The sequence below is a fragment of the Rousettus aegyptiacus genome, unplaced genomic scaffold (genome assembly GCF_014176215.1).
Source record: "Rousettus aegyptiacus isolate mRouAeg1 unplaced genomic scaffold, mRouAeg1.p scaffold_m13_p_3, whole genome shotgun sequence".
NCBI lineage: Eukaryota > Metazoa > Chordata > Mammalia > Chiroptera > Pteropodidae > Rousettus > Rousettus aegyptiacus.
Window position 1 is genome coordinate 19256106 of NW_023416306.1, and position 17587 is coordinate 19273692.

The following is a 17587-nucleotide window of genomic DNA, read 5'->3' on the forward strand; positions in this document are numbered from 1 at the left end:
TCATATCATCTCTTTCTGACTTTAACAAAACAGGATATAATCGTTGTTCCTACTTTTTGAATATAGTGTTTCTTAAATTATTGCCTAATAAACATAGAATACCTTCTAAAAACTTGACAGAAAATATACCCTGGTACGTCTTTACCTTTCTTATCAATTTATAATGAAAAGCAACAACAGGAAATTTAGTTGCAATGCCGGAGTCACGGTTCGATTTCTTGTGCCTTTACAGTTTACCAAGTATCAGTGGCAGTAAATAAATGCCTTTTAAAAAAGTTTTTATCTTTTCTTCTATCGACAGAGAAGGGGTGGCATATAACATTTATAAATCATAACTCCTTATCCAAAAATAATAAAGCAAAAGCATCAGTATTTTCTCATAAAGACAGGGCATCACTAAAAATAGCTGATTTTGTGCTAATACTGGGTGGTCCCAGTAAAAATGTAGTGCATCAATTCTGCAATATTGGAGGAGCAGTGGAAAAACAAATATAGAAAGGAGGTTGGTCATTATTAACTCTGGAAAAGATATATTCTGTTAAATTTTCTTTCAGATTTAGTTCATGTTTCGAGAGCCTGAAAATAAAAAAAAAAATTATATATATAATTTAACAGTAAGTGATAATATTAATAAAAATTCATTTCATAAATACTTGCTGTTCTTCATTAGCAAGGCCTATGACAGTGCTGCTGCATTTTAAATGGTTTTAAGGTTTATTGTGGTTCTGTGAGACCATTGTAGGTAGGCTCTAGTCTGTGCTTATTTCTATTTTACTTTCACTGCTCAGTGTTCCTTTCCTCACTCTTATGAAATGCTAATGATCTTCACAAATACTATTTTACATACGAAAGGAAGTACATAGTAGGTCAACTGCAACAACAACTCATATTACCTGTCCGTTTCATTACAGCAAATTCTTCATCATTCTAGAGAAAACTCGACAAAAGTTATATTTCTCATTACGGACGGATATTCTAATGGGGGAGATCCTAGACCGATTGCAGCATCACTGAAAGATTTCGGAGTGGAGATCTTCACTTTTGGCATATGGCAAGGAAACATTCGAGAACTGAATGACATGGCTTCCACCCCAAAGGAAGAACACTGCTTCCTACTCCACAGTTTTGAAGAATTTGAGGCTTTAGCTCGCCGGGCATTGCATGAAGGTATTGGAAACCTAATGGCATAACATGGTGCATCTAAATGGGGTTTTCTTCTCTCTTATTGCTTGAAACCCACCAGAGGGTCATACCAACCCTATGAAGTCTTCTCTGAGCACGATGCCCATGTGTCCTTGGTGTATCATGAAATGTGTAGAACTTCAAAATTACAGATGACATTCTGACCTTGCAACATGAATTTTTGTTTTGTTTATAACAGCTGTGATATAATCTCACTAAAATATCCATATGCTCCCACCAGGAACCATTAGAATCAATGGAATGAATTTAGGTGTGTTTTGAGACCACACACAGAATGAGAAGCCTTGATCTCATTCACAGTTATCTGGAAAGATGAAATAAACTTTCAGAATCTCACCAGAATGTTTCCTAGAAATACACATGAAGATATAGGGATAGTAAATACTTAACACATACTTCTTGACCTGATAATTTGAAGATAAATATCCTTATGTATAAACTGAAGAGCATTATCCCAACAGGAAATGAAACCATCATTTATAAGGATGTTTAGTTGTATGATTTAAGATAGATGAACTATCAAGCATATGGGCATGTGTCTTGTGGAGCCACAAGAAAAAGTGTAGATTAGGAGGAGAAGACGAGATCTAGCTTCAGATCAAAGCCACATAGCAAATTAAGCTGGATTCTTGCAGATATCCATGTGAAAGATTCGATTTGCTCAGCAAATCTTGGCAACATGAGGTTTCAAGCAATTAGTGATGTTCATGAAAACTCACATCTACTGTAGTTCCAAGAGAAGATTTTAGGGCAAGATCTCAGGTCAACTATGGGTACAGCAGAAAATCCCACTTAGCTATCCACTAGCTGAGGGGCTTTTGGCAAATTATTTAACTTTTGCACTCCTTAAGTTTATCTTTGATAGAACAGAGAATGAGAATTTTACCTACCTCATAGGTTTATTATAAGAATTAGATGGCTTAATACATATAAAGTGATTTTGAAAGTTACTGAAAGCCTATTATACTAAGCCCTCAATAACTGTCCAAGATAATTACCATAAGCAATTTAACATCTATAAGCTTCAGTTACCTTTGCTTTTAAAATGGAGATATTGTATACAACATAGTTTTATCTGGAGAATTAAATAAAATGTTTAAAATTTCACCAGGCATAGTATTTAGCACATGGCAGAAGTTCAATAACGGGGACTTTCTTCATTTCTCCTTTTTTTAGGGAAAAGTGTTATGTTGAATGGGAAAGCAGGGTGGTGTGTTACTAGAAGGAACTATGAAATTATAGGTTCTATGAGCTATGTTGGAAAGGACTAATTTCCAGTCTTTCATCTTTCCGTCATGTAGGATTGGGACCTTCTACCCTAATGTGAGTTGACCCAGAAACTGGGTGGCACAGAGTCATCTTTTGGTTACAATATTACAGCATGAGTTTAGAAGGCATCACTTTTATTATAATAAATGAATATCTAGAATGTATACTTCTCTGAGTTTCCAGGTTTGGTAAGAGAAGATCCTTCTTTTACTAAAAAGATCTGATCAGGTCAAAGGCAAAGAGCCTCGTTTTCCCAGCCTCTATATTCCTGAAGCTACTTTTAGTTTAGATGGATCCACTCTTGCTCTCAAGACTGTTCATGTTTTTGGCCGTTCTCAATAGACATAGGTTACAGAATAATAGTTTCTCCAGTGTGTGACTTGTGTACTTATCTCTCTTCCAGACCTGGAAGCCAGTGTACCAGTCTTAATAGCTAGATTTTTCTTGCTCTCTAAGTTGCTCTTCTACCAAATAAGTTTACAGCCTAATGTCTCAGAGTTGAGTCTCCATGTTGTAGACCTTTCACCCACATATAGTCTGTTAGATAGAGCTTTAATAGAATGTTTGGTTGTACTGGTCTCTTTCTCTTGGGGCTGGAGTCTTCCGTTGACTTTGACCTTGTCTATTGTTCAGAGTTTTCATGAATAGAGACAGATGTTCCATAATTGAAGGCATCACCAATCTCCTTTCCAGGTATTCAATTACAATCCATGTGTCTTACAGTCCATGGGCCCATCACTCTATCTGGGCTTAGCACCATGGACCTAGTATTGGAATTTGGGCTAAGACTTTTGAACTTCTTCAACATAGTAAATGGAACTTATGATTTGCCTGAGACTGGGCCATCCATTCTTGATCAGTCATATTCAACAACTCTGTTAAGTCACTGTCTGAACAGCTCTGACTGAGTTGTTGAATTCCTAACATGCCTCACCTCAGTATAATAATTTACTTAAAAATGAGAGATTAAACCAGATCCTGGTTCTGTTATTCAACTCTCTTGGTGCCATTCATCTAAGTCTTTAACCAAATAACTATAGAATTGATGCTATTTATTGTTTATTCAGTAGCTCACAAGCAATTCCTTTATACAGCAGTCAGGATTGTAGTTTTCTTTCTGTATTTGAATGAAGATTTTGTAGATCTGGTTACTGCTGCCTGACCTCACACTGAGGCAGTGGAGCTTTGCTGGTGTGGAAGCCAGGGGAGTGAGCTGTGGAACTGACTGCGTTACTTCCTGCTGCATCTGGAGATTCCTCGCTGAAGTACTTAATTTCTGCCTGACCCCGCATGGCCTCGAGAACTTCTGATGAGGTCCCAGACTGAAACAAACCCCCAGTCTGTGGGAGCGCAAATAACACATTTCATCTTTGGGTGGGAGTGGGGACTAGTGGGAATTAGACTAGACAGATTCGAAAAGATATTTTCTCCAGCTTGCACTTAAATTTTAGTAACAAGAGACAGTAACATTCAACTGTTAATTCATTTTTTTTTTTTTTATTATCCTCCATCATATGTTATGGGTAGATCTGCCTTCTGGGAGTTTTATTCAAGAGGATATGTCCCATTGCTCATATCTGTGTGAAGCCGGCAGAGACTGCTGTGACCGAATGGCAAGCTGCAAATGTGGGACACACACAGGTCAATTCGAGTGCATCTGTGAAAAGGGCTATTACGGGAAAGGTCTCCAGTACGAATGTACAGGTGAGTCTCCAGGTTGTGTGTAACTCTGTCAGGTATCTTGCTGTGTAATAAAACGACCCCAAAACTCAATGACTGAAAACAATAAGTACTTATTGCTCGTGAGTCAGCTGGGCAGCTCTGTGGCTCTCAGCCCTGTCAACTCCCGGATTTGTCATCAGCTGTGGGCCGAGCAGGCAGCCCTGCTGGTCTTGTATTCTCTTATCTGTAGGGACACAGCTGGCTGGAGTCTGGTCTAAGATGACTCTGTCTAGCACTACTAGGCTGTTTTTATGTGGCCTGTCAGACTTGGTCGGGCTAGCCCGGGCTTGTTCACATGGTGACAGAGTTTCAAAGAAGGCGGGAAGCTTGCAAGGCCTTCAGAAGTGTAGGTTCCAAGCCAGGTGAGGGAAGATTTGGGGTCTCTTACTTGTAATCAGTCAATAGCCAAATCTGTCCCCTTGGCACTTAAACTGAAACATGCCTCAGTCTCTGTATGAGACTATAGTCAGTGGGATTTTGGTCCTCAGGCCATGTGTAAATTGTGAGATTGTCACATAAAAATATGCCATTCACTTGATGGTCTTTTGGCTTTTCACAAGTCTCAACAGAGGGACTTCAAAAACTCTAAAAGTGATATCACTTCAAAATAAAATTTACTTCATCAACATTTGTAATTTTAACCTCCTCTAACTTTCCTTACCAGAGCATCTTTACATTTTAAATATTTTATTAGAAAGGCAAGAAAAACAATTTAGGATTCTCGTGTTCTACATTATATTTTAGAGAATATCTAGTATTTAAAGTGGTATGTGGTTTTTCTGTGACAGCATTTTGTTTGTTTGTTTGTTCTTTTTGACTCAAAAGCAACATGTTTATAACTTACAGTTTTTCCATGGTTTACTGCTGGAGAAAAATGCATTCCCATGGAAATTAACACCCACCAGGAAAATTTAGTCGCAGCAGGTTTACTTTATACTATCATTGCTTGTTTTATGTTAACGTTATTTTATTCTGACATTTGAAAGGTAGGGCTGCTCTGAAACGTAAAAATGTGGTTCTCCTCTGTCTACCTGAACTGCTTTCTCTTCTTCTCTTTTTCTTCTCATCGGGCATTTCCTCTTATCTTCTTCTTTTACTCTCTTTTATTGCTGCCCCATCCCTTAATTTCTCTTCCCTTCCCTGGCCCTGGCCCCAGCTGGCAGACACAGCCTTCCCGGGTCCAAGCATCCATGCTCACCCAGCAGAATCACTCCTTTCCTGGCCCTGCTCCCACTCCACACAGCAGGATTTCTCATTTAAGTGCACAAAGAAAAGGGGAGGGGGGATCAGCACAACTGCCTCTGAGTTGGCAAAATGCCTCCCCTTGAATCTTCCCACACTTTCATCAACAGCCCTGCTTGGCACTATCCCCAACACCCCCTCTTTTCCTCCTCTCATCCTAGCCCACCAAACACAGGCAGAAGTTCTCATTTTCTTGCTCCATGCTGTAGTCAGCATGTCTGCTTTCCGTGTGGTCCCAGACTGAACTGCTCCCTGCCAATAAGCCACTGCCGTGTGGCTGCCCAGAGCCTCAGTCACACTGTGCTGTAGTCCCAAATGCTCCACGGCACTATAATCTTGCATCCCAGGGGAGAAGCTGCATGAAGAGAGAGGGGGGCAGTTAAAAAAAACCCACTGTCCCCAGTTACCCAAGTAGTTGGATATTCCAGGCTGAAAGGCACAGCAGTCTGTAAATGTATGAGCTTGGGCAAGCCTGTCAGTAGAGCCTCAGTGGAGGTCACAGGAGCACTTTTGCTGTTGGTTCTAGCCAAGAATGTCAAGCACAGAAGGATGAGTTTATCCATCCTTTAAAAAAAAAAATTAGTAAGCTTGGCTTAATACCTCCTTACATGCAAGATTTAAATTAGATACAGTTGCATCAATATAAATGTGTACATATCATCATTTTCAGTATTTGTTTCTCAGGTGTTAGGAGAAGTCATATTGGAACTCCAAGATGTACTCTATGACTTTGCATAGTTGCACTACGTAGTGCTCATCATTGGCTCTACCTGCATACCAGGAATTAAGAGTAAATAAATTATATCCTTCCTATGACATGAAAGACTCAACACCAGGCTCTTTTCTTTTGGAAAGTCAGGAAGGAATATTAGCTGCAAACCATCCTGTTTTGAAAATCTGGGAGCCTTTTAAAATCTATTTAGTTGACAAATGTTATATTCTTCATGCCACACTAAATCCAGATAAGAATTCAATGGTGGGACAGACATGGTCCCTACCTTCTTGGAACTTACAATCTAACCACACAAATCAATTTGCAAATGAAAACTATGATGTATGTTATTTAAATAGAAATGCCCATGGTGTAAAGAAGGGACTCTAGAGAAGACTAAGATTGCGCCCTCTAATCTAAAATCCAAAGGATGAGTAGACCATAGCTATTTTATTGCTCCAGGAGAGAATGTTACCTTTCATTCTAAATAGTTGGAATTCTTGGTATTTATCCTCATTGTAAAAACAATGCTTTTCAGAAGCAAATCATTCCTCTTGAGAGCCAGAAGAAACCTTAGAGATTATCTGCTCTAAACCCCTCATTCTACAAGAGGAAATTGAGGTCTCAGGAAAGATGAGTGGTTTACTCAAGATGGCATATCCAGCTGTCAGCAGGTTCTGGGGAAGGACCCAGGACACTTTTCTCTAAGTCCTATGTTTTTTCCAAGATACCACACCACTTATTTTGTATTTTTGAAAATAGCTGCTTGTATATATTGCTTTTCCACAGATACTGAGCTATGCTCAAAGTGTTTAAAAACAAAGAAATATCTGGCTCAAATTCAACCTCTGATGATTTCAAACTATGAATTTTGGATTATTAAATTCTTCTAATTTTCAGTTTCTTCTGTAAAATGAGCTTAATAATGGTATAGTTATACATACACACACACATGCACATATATGTATAGTATACATATCTATGTATATAGAGGTATGTGCATATGTACATTATTGTGATATAAAGATAAAAAGTTGAGTGATTGAGAATATAGTTAGATTGCTTAGGACAATATCTGACACATCAATTCTCAATGGTAGATTTTATTATTAATCATTATTGTGAAATAATATCCACATGAGAAAACTAATGAATGAACGTTAAAATAATTACCTCAAGAATGAGATCCATGAAGATAAGTGACACCATATATTTCATAAATTTCACTCTTTTTAGACTGCACTAGTGGCTCTAATCTGAGAAATTGTGCTATGGGGAGGATAAGGAAGATCTATATGTGCGGGTGAATTCCCTCAAGAAATCTTGCACCAACCAAAGGTGGAATACAGTTTGACCTAATAAGTATCAAATGAAAATCAAGAATGCTGAGTGAGAGATGGCAGTGAGATGACATGCCATTGGATGTTGAAAAAAGTAGAGGCTATTTGCCTTGATTAGAGAAAATTTATATGTGGAGACAAATTATATTTGTTAATTAATTTTATAGAAAAGTAGAATACTAGAGCTCACTGTAAGGGTTTTTCTCACCATTCACTTGGGAGACAAGGAAATTTTATCCCATGATCACACAGGAAATTTGTGGCAGAGCCAAAGAAGCATTAAGGTTACCCAAGTCCCAGTCTGGGGTCCTTTCTTCATACCAGACTGCCTCAGAGGTACCCGTGAGACCTCAAAAAAAACCTGATGATTGTGATGCTACTGTGATCTCTTTCTCATTTTCCCTGTGATTGGTGATGTGATTTGCATGGGTCCTTAAAACAATGACCTCCCAAAACCCTGTCTAAGACAATGACTTCTCTCGAAATGGTCTAAGCATCACAGTCACAGTAAGCAGCTGCTTCATGCACAAGATTCTTTTGCCTCCAAAACTTTTATTAATTGTGAATCTATTACATATTGTAAACATCGTAACTTGAATGCATAATTGAATATATTTGTTAGAAGTTATTATCAAGTAATATTTTGCCAAAGAGTTCAATTTTATAAGACATTAGTATGTTTGAACTGGTTTTTAATTTCTCTTGACTCAAAACTTTTGAGTTGCTTTCAAAATAATCATGTGCTTTCAGCTGGTGGTCTTGAAGAGTACGTACTTATGGCTTTTACAGAAGCGAAAATCCTATAATAAATAGATAATTCAACGTAAAACAGTGCTTTGTTCATGTATGTGTCATTCACTTGTATAATGGCACTGAACACCGAAACCATATTTGGCAGAACTTAAATAATGCCAAAAAAATCTGCTAGGAAAAGAGAATTTGAAACACAATTGTAATACTTATAAAGCCATCCCCCAATGTGGTCCAGTCTGAGAGGCACTGCGGTGAAGGAAATCCAGTTCCACAACCAAAGTAAATTTCAAAATATTGCAAGTCCTTCACTTGATTTTCTCTAACTCCTAAATGAGGACGTATAGACCACAACAATTCTTAAAATTTTTCTTTTCTCATCACCCTTTCCCTTAGAAATTGTGACTCTTCTGGATTTAAAAATTCTCTTTAAATTCCCCCCTACCGACAGACTCATGCACACATACACATGCATGCACACATGCACGCACTTCCCAAGCCCTACTTCCAACCTCTCATCCTTATTGCTCTTTCTTTTTGATTTTACCCGACATAACTCGATTTCATATACTGCAAATATTTCATATGATTCAGAAATTCAGGGATATTAACACTATGTTAGCAGGTTTACAGGGTTGAGAAAATATCCTTCTAGGATTAGTCATTGAACTTTAGCTAAGAGTACTGAAAAACTGGAGTTTAAGGAAAAGAAGGTGTTGCTTTCTTTTCTAGGTCTAGTATTATTTTCTTCATCCTGAGCATTTAACATAGGCATTTCGACAAGGGTAATGATGATAATGTTGATAATGATAAGAACAATAATAACTGATGATGATGATTATAATAACAGCTAATATTAAAATAGTGGTCACTCTATTCCAGATACTTTTCCAAGCATTGATGTATATTAACTCATTTAATGCTCACAATAATTCTCTGGAGTATTTTTTCATTTTAGAGATAAGGAAGGTAAAAGTTGGAGAAGTAGCTTGTCCAGGGTTACACAGTAAGAGGGCTGGTTTACGAACCCCAGTTGTCTGGCTCCAGAGCCTAAAGTCTAGCCATAGTGATAGACATTCAACAAATAAACACACAAAAATATAATTTCAAATTCTGTTAAGTAGTAGTTTGACCCTTAGGAAATCATCAATATTTAATATTTAATCATTTTCAACCCACAAAACAGTATGGTTCAACCTAATACAAGAGAGAATAAGAAAATTAATTTTATAAAATACAAATCTGCTTAGTGTTTTTAACCATGACTCATTTGTGGCATAAACTTCAAGACCCTTACTGTGGTATAAAGGCTTTGTGTGGTTTGATCTCTCTTCACCCTTTGAGCTAAAAGCTGGAACTAGTTATAGTTTCCCTAGATACCACGCGATTTCATTCCTCAGACCTTTTTTCATGCTTCTTCTGGCTCCCTTTCCCACCGCACCCAACCATTGTCTTTGTTCTTACTACATCAGAGTAGTGATTCTAACAGGCAGGAACTTTCTAATTCGTTCTGCATCCCCACTGCCCGCCTTCAGAGCCCATAGTAAGTGCTCAGGAGAAAGGATTGGGTAAGAAATCTACTTGAATACCAGAATCTTAAATGGACAGGAACTCATTATTGAAACCTTAGACCATTGGATGATTTCCATATCTGCTGTGGACACCACAGGATCGCTAGCATAAAGGCACATGGTAAGAAGTTTTTAAGAATGTATTTAATTTATTTGAATGCAGAACATTTACATTTGGTTCAACTTCGTCAACAATACATCAGATGCAGTGTACAAGTGATTTTCTAGATTAGTCATTTTTAGATGGCTAGATCGTTAAATCAGTTGTGAATATCCAGTGAACTCCTGTTGTAAATCGAAGCAGTTGCAGCTGTTCTGAAATTTTCCCTGCAGGGATTTAAGAGAATATGGAGACAATAGGCATTTTGAGGACACTGCTCTTTTGCAGAGACTGACTTGATTTCAGTGAGTTTGGAATAATTATCAGATTGAAAATTATAGCTGGATGGTAGCCAAGGCCGAGTGCTAGATAATGAGCCAAAGCCCATTATATTATTTTTCATAAAAGGAGGACACACTATAGAAATAGAAACACTGGGATATTTGTGTAGGGATATCTTATTATACATGTAAACATAAGCACACAAATCCCCACCCCTACCCTGCATGCACATACACATTTTCCTGTCTAAGAATTATATCATTTCTTCGGAAAGTGAGAGGACAAAGAGCTCTAGAAATTCTTGAATGGAAACCAAAACATTTGGAAATCTTGTTCTCTGAGAAAAGCTTAGCTGATTTTTTCCGCAGAAAACATCCCCAGCAGTGCCTAATAATGGATTTGTAAGGGATAAGGAATTTGTACAATGTATTCCTATTTGAATTTTATAAGAGAACATTGCTAGTGTGTTGACATGGGTTCCTATCAACTTGAGGAAGAGGATGAGCAACTGCTGCCTAGAGTAGGCTGGTTTGTTCAGTTTTCCACTTAACGAGGTACATCATTAATTCATATATCCATGTATTTTTGTTACTATTAGAATAAAAGAGCATACAACATCAATTTCATTTCTATTTCTCACTTTTATGAGTTTTAGTGATGAAAGCCTTCTTCGTACAATTATGTAGCTTCTTTGTACAAATATGTAGATAGACGGGACTTGAAATAGTTTTGTTAAGTTGATGTCACTAAATTCTTTGAGTTCCTACTGAGTTTCATGTCAAAAATATCATGAGTTGGCTATCATCAAAAATATCTTATAAATGATCTATGAGCTGATGATTTCCTTAGGCCCTTTTTCTGTATTATTGAAACTGAAGAATTGGAAAACTTATGGCTTGCAAATAGTTGTCATCCAATCATTACAATCATTCACTTTCTCAAATTTCTGGAAAGTCCTCCAAAGAGACGTTACTAGGACTTGTTAAAAGAACCAATGTACTGTATACTTGAAACTGATAATAACATTAAATTTTTAAAAAAGGCTACTTGTTACTATTTTACTTGGAAGAACTTTGTTTAACCCAGTCACGTTTGGGAAAATCAAAACAGTAAATTTTAATAAACTTTTAGCAATTCAACAGTTTTTGATAAAATTACCTTACAATGTTCATTGATATATTTTTATCAAAATCTTGGAGAAACCACTTCTTGAAGCTTTTTGGAGGACCTGCTTATTATGCCTTAATTAAAGAGAGGTGTGGTTAGAGGTATGGGATACTTTTTCATGCCTAACCATTGCTTTTTAGACACCTGGATACATGGAACAGAATATGATGAAGAGTATACATGAGCATTAGAATGACTAGAGAGGTATATTCTTTCTGCAGCAATTGAACTACTCATTCATATATCGGTTTCAACAAAATTTTACAGTTCTTCATGATGATTGCACAATTCTCTTAAATTATTCTTGGCAAATATATAGTTTTCTTATTATTGTAAATGGGATTTCATCACATTTTTAAAACTTAATGCTTCATAAAACTTTATTGTTTTTGAAGTATTTATCTTGCCAATTTACAAATCTTTTATTTCTAGTCATTTTTAGTTGATTTCTTAGCATTTTCTCAGTTAAACGATACTATTACATACAAATAGTAAAATAATTTTTTGTTTAAAATAGTGATGGTGAAACAGTAACCTGGCTTTATTAATTTTTATGGTTGTACTTTCTGTATTTTACATATAATGAATGAATGAATGAATTTTTTATAACTCATTTTGTAGTTAATGACTTATTTTCATATAACTGCTGCCATATTTTGACAAAATTTATAAATTGCAACTTTTAATGGAAAATTTCCCAACTATTAATATACTACATACAGTAATAATAGTTTGCTTTATCTATTTTTTAAATGATTACTTAAGTGGTTAAAATCCACAATATCTTTGAATGGTGTCTTGTACTGTTATGTGAATTAAAACATTACCCCACACCATCAGATATCAATACATGCAAATGGCTTTACACACACACACACACACACGCACACGCACACGCACACACCTCACCCACCCACCATGGTTTTAGGACTAATTTTGAAAAATCTCAGTAACTAGATAACATGAAAGAAATACATGTGTGATTAGCCACTTCCTATTATTGAATTCGGCCTTCCAGATGGCTTACTTTGATTTTAAGCCAGTGCTGCTCAGGGTCAATAGACTTGTTCACCTTTGCTTCTCCAAAAAAGGAATGGAAAATTCCCAGGAAGTTGGGAACCAAGCAGAGTTTCCATATGCTGTGTTCTAGTATCTAAACATGTAGTTTGCTTTATTTATTTACTCATTTACTCATTCACTCAAAATTTGTTCATACCTACTCCAAGTCCATGTGCAGTATAGCAGAGGCTATTATAAAATAAGCCTAGTCTCCAAAGTGCAATTTCTTTATCAAGATTATTTCTGGATACATCTTGCAATTGTGCTTCTCTCTGCTTGTTGCTTTTTAATTTTTCATTACACTTTTTTTTTTAGGTAATTGCAGTGTCATGTGCAGTTTTAAGGAATAGCACAGAGTAATTCCCTGTACCATTTTTATCTAGTTTCTCTGAATGGTAACATCTTGCAAACCTGTGGTATAGCATCACACCGGGGATAATGACGTTGACTTTAAGCTCTTGCAACCACTAATCGGTTCTCCACTTTTATAATTTTATCATTTCAAGAAATTGTATAAACATTCCTCTGGCAGAGGAAGAGAGATGAGGAGCACTGCCTCATTCCTGTCAGGTGAATGTAGAATCCAGGTTCCTTATTTCGCCCCTATTAACACTAATACATATGTGTGCGAGCAGGGTGCTCGTTCGTTACTGATGGATGTGAATGGAAGTTCTGGCTCTTTGCTAAGCATCCTGCCTGGGAGGGCTAGGAGTGCCTCGTTATCACTCCCCAAATAGCCTCCACTGACACTACATGAGGGAACCTCTTTACTGCTTGGTGGTGGTGAAAGTCTTGACTCTTCTACTCTCACTCTGCTTCAGTGGGGAGGGGGAAGGACCCCTTGCTACTTCTGGGTGAATGTGGAAGTGGGATACAACTCTCACCCTGTGGTCTCCATTGGCATATAAGACCCATCTCTCTACTTGGCCTTCTCTGATACATCTAGCAGTGGTGTTGGGGTGCTCACTAGAGCTTTGCAAGAGTGGAGGTCTACATTCACTTGGCCTCTGCCTGGTATGGCTGGGGTTGGACCACAGGTTTTTCTCTGGTGTTTGGGTAGAGGAGTTGCGTGGCTGTTGTCTAAACGTATTCTATCATGCTCGACTTCCCATTTCTTTATCCTTTGTCTAGAGAGAGCAGTATTTTGTTGTTTGGATTTGTTTGTTTGTCCATTGCCATGGTTATTCTGGGTTTGTCAGCTTCATCAACTCTAAGTATGGGATATGTGAGGAAAAAGGAAACACAAGGAAGTCACCGTCATATCAGTCTTTGGCTCTTGAGGTCCCTCACTGGTCTGTCTTCTCATCATGTCATTTCATGTTTATTTTATGTATAACACCGAGGGTTTTTAGTTGTACTTAGAAGGAGGAATAAGGAAAAGAATATTTACTCTATCTTCCTGCAAACAGATTACTCTGCTTCTGTGTGCATCTGTTGTTCTCCATTGAAAGATTTTTTCCATGTTGTTTCTATCAATCCAACAGTGATACTGTTGTGTGTTGACTTAATTAGGGGCACCCTTTGTGGAAGCATGTTGATCTCAGTTTATCTCCTGTTTTATGCCCCATGATGACATTTATAAGAATTATGGAGAAAAACAATTAAGCAAAACAGTTAAAAGCAATTAAGTAAAAGTATTAATCATACTTCAAAGTTCTTAAATCACCCTTATCTATAGAGATATAGGGGAGTGAGTGAATCATATCATGTGTTTGAGAATGAAATGTTACTGTCCTTCAACATTATTCCCTAAAAGGCATCCAAAGTAATCCTGACATACATCCTAACTTGAAACATTGTCATTGTTTTCACTGTTTTAGGGATAAACTACTAGCTTTTAAATGTGGACTATATAGTCTATGGCCATGCCACCCTGAACAATCCCGATCCTATCTGATCTTGGAAGCTAAGCAGGGTAGGGCCTAGTTAGTACTTGGATGGGAGACTACTTAGGAAGACCAGTGCTGTAGGCATAAAAAGTAAAAAAATAAGGGATTGTAAACTGACAAGGTCCTTGTAATCTGTGAGGTCAACCAAGGTTTGCTTTGCCTAAAAAATTAAAAAATAATAAAAAAATAAATGTGGCCTATCCAGCCTTAATGGTTCTGGCCCTCAGTCACTTTTCTCGCCTCACTCCTCTGATGCAGTCAGAGTGAACTCTTACTTTTTCTAAGCATGCTCTCTCTTGCCTCTGGTCTACACATGTTGATCCCTCTGTCTGCAATGCCATCCCCCTGTTCTACATGTCCCCTCACTTCTACTCATGGTTCTGGTCTCACCTCTGAAAACACTTTGACCGAAAATGCTTACCTGACCACCCCACTCTTGCCTCAAGTCATGATAACGTTCACCTCGTGTCTTGTCATATAATGTGGTATTTTGTTTTTTTTTTTAACCATCTATTTAAGACAAGAACGGCCATAAGAATATAGGTCGTGCTCTTTTTTATTCCTCTCTGTGTCCCCAGTATCCCTTTACCTGCCATTTCATTTGTACGGAGGGTCATGAAATTTTAGTTTATAATTACTTGGATACATACATGATCGCACATGGTGTTGTGATGGAAAATCCAATTCTCCAATTGATTATATAACTTAGAGACGGTCAGACACTGTCAGAGCTAGTGATAATTAGCACAGTTCTCATCTGAGGATTCTTGATCTTTTTGTACCACACCCTACTTTAATGGGTGAAATGGGAGAAAGATGGTAACATGGTAAAATTTAATGTGTTGAAAGCATTGCAATTGCCAAATTAAAATACTTGCAGTTTTATTCACATGCAGATTATTCAGAAAAGAATTCAAACATTTTAATATGGAACTGGGGAAGGAAAATCACTAGCAGAGTGAAATACTTCAAGGTGCAGTAGATTAGACCACACAGACTATTAAAATGAATACCAAACAGAATGGATCATTCTGAATCAGGTTTCATGGAAACTACAGGAGGGAATTATTTAAATATGTTTGTTGGCTATTTTATCAAATATCTTTTAGGAGCTTTGGAAGATAGGATTGCTGTACAGTACTTGCCTTAAAGTAGCTTATCATGAAACAGAGTGGTAATTATGATAAAGAAGTCAGAATGTGTGTCTAAAACCAAGAATTATGGTTAACCCAGTTCTAAGGAACTGACATTAAATGAAAATAAAAATGATGTGACATACATGCTATACAAAATGCTCTAGCTGTTCAGAAAATATTTACTTTTAGTTATGGAGGTGATGGGATTTGAACTGGGCTTGAAAGATAGGATTTAGACAGAAATGGAGTGTACTTTTGTAGAGAATAGAAAGTACAGACTTGTGGTGGGAACTGAAAGTATCTTGTATGAAAAAGAAAGTAGGCTAAATCTATGAACATGGTGGGACTCAGGGCAAGAAAGAAAAGGCATGGGGATTGGATTGTACTGGGATTTGAAATCCAGGCTATAGGGGTGGAATTAGCTGATTCCTTTGGTTAATTGCCAACTGCAAGCCATTGAAGATTGTTGAGCAGGAAAGCGGCATGATCAGGGTCTTATTATAGGAATATTAGTTTGGCATTGTGGTTAGAAATCACCAAATGTGAAATAAACTAGACGAAGAGGTTGTGTGTAGGAAGGTTACAGAATCAAGTCATAAAATAATGTTTTAAATTAGCATAGCAACGATGGGCATGGAAAACAAGCACTGATAAAATCCACATTTCCAAACCCCCAAAGACCTTAAAGTCTTACTGAAGAGGAATAGAGGAGATGAGGAAAGGAAAATATCAAAGGGACTGCTCATAACTCACCATTCTTTATAGAACCTAAAGGGAAATAAATTTGACAACAAACACCAAACTATACTCAGAATCTTTCTTCCTTTCTGACTGCTAAGGTCAAGTGTTGTTAAGTCCAATGTGTGCCATTTCTCCCATTCCTTAGGACAGACTAATACTCAGCAGATGTGCATCAGTACAGTTGTAACAGTTGTTAAAATGCTGAAGTACTTACGGACTGGCTGGTAAATAGTGCAGCTGCAAGTCCTTTAAATGCCCCTTTTCTGACCTGTCCACTCTTCCTGGCTCACTGGCCTATCTTGTAGTCAAGAACCTACAGAGGTCACGTTTGGCAGAAAATTGGACACACAGTACTCTGCTTAATGCCACAGCTCCTATCCATTCTTATTGATTAACGATCATGCCATTCTAGGCTATAGCAATTTGAATATTACTTCTGCTATGGATGAGGTTTTCTTCCAGAAGCTTCTCAAGCTTTTTAAGCAAGCAGACTTCTGTTGGGACTACACATGTCTGAATCTCAGGGACAGATCCATCCTGGGTTTAAATTGAAACTCCGGTGTGCTGAAATTCACGGGACTTCACATTTAAATAAGGATTAATTGGTGATTTCAAAACTGTTGCTAATCAGTGCTAATGAGTGTACAATAAAATATGTACTTTTATTTCTGATACTGGGAATATAAAATAATTTGACAATAGGCAAATGCGTTTGAAAAGTTAACATTATTTTGCCTAAAACGTTTTTAATGGATGAAAGATATAAGGGAACCAGATGATAATAGAAAAGTTGTTTATAATTGTAAAAAATTGCAATCAACCTAAATGTCAAACATTTGAAGAATAAACCAGAGTGGTTTAGCTTATGGCAAATTTATTTACTTCTCTATAATGATTCTGTGTTATTAGCTATTTTAGAAAGAATAAATGAGGTTAAAGATAATTCTGAAATCTCCAGATGCCTCACCTAAAAGTGCTTGCCCGCAGAGTTTTAATTATAAAAATTAGGATGATCTCACATTTCTCATCCAGACAGTAAATACCTGAAGACAAGAATACAGAGTTTTTGATGAAAAATATTTTGCCTGAGTATTCCGTACTCAGCCAGGTGGTGTTTATGTGCGAATGTGTGGGTACCTATATGTGTATACACACATATATTAATTCTTAACATATGACAATTACTTTGCTAATGAATCCTCTTTTGGACACAATCTTTTGAAGATTTTGTTTTTTGTTTATTTTATTTTTTGATAGACGTCCTAATCCATACGTAATCTCTTTTCTACTCTGAGCAGGTGTTTACATTTGCAATACGGCGCCCTACAGCGAGGGTGCCATTTGCTATTATGGCACCACACAGTTGCTCAGATTCACAGTTGTGTCCCAATCGTCTGTATTCCA

At 37.1% G+C, this 17587-nt stretch overlaps 1 protein-coding gene and 1 pseudogene across 1 annotated transcript in view; both read left to right on the top strand.

The window, feature by feature from the left end:
• Window positions 1-17587, top strand: part of SVEP1 (sushi, von Willebrand factor type A, EGF and pentraxin domain containing 1) — a 136483-nt gene that overhangs the window by 21152 nt on the left and 97744 nt on the right. The window contains exons 2-3 of the mRNA XM_016130010.2: window positions 912-1167; window positions 4000-4176. Of these exons, the coding sequence (XP_015985496.2) occupies window positions 912-1167; window positions 4000-4176 (433 nt within the window). The remainder of the gene's footprint in view (window positions 1-911; window positions 1168-3999; window positions 4177-17587) is intronic.
• LOC118601479 lies at window positions 14273-14390 on the top strand (annotated as a pseudogene).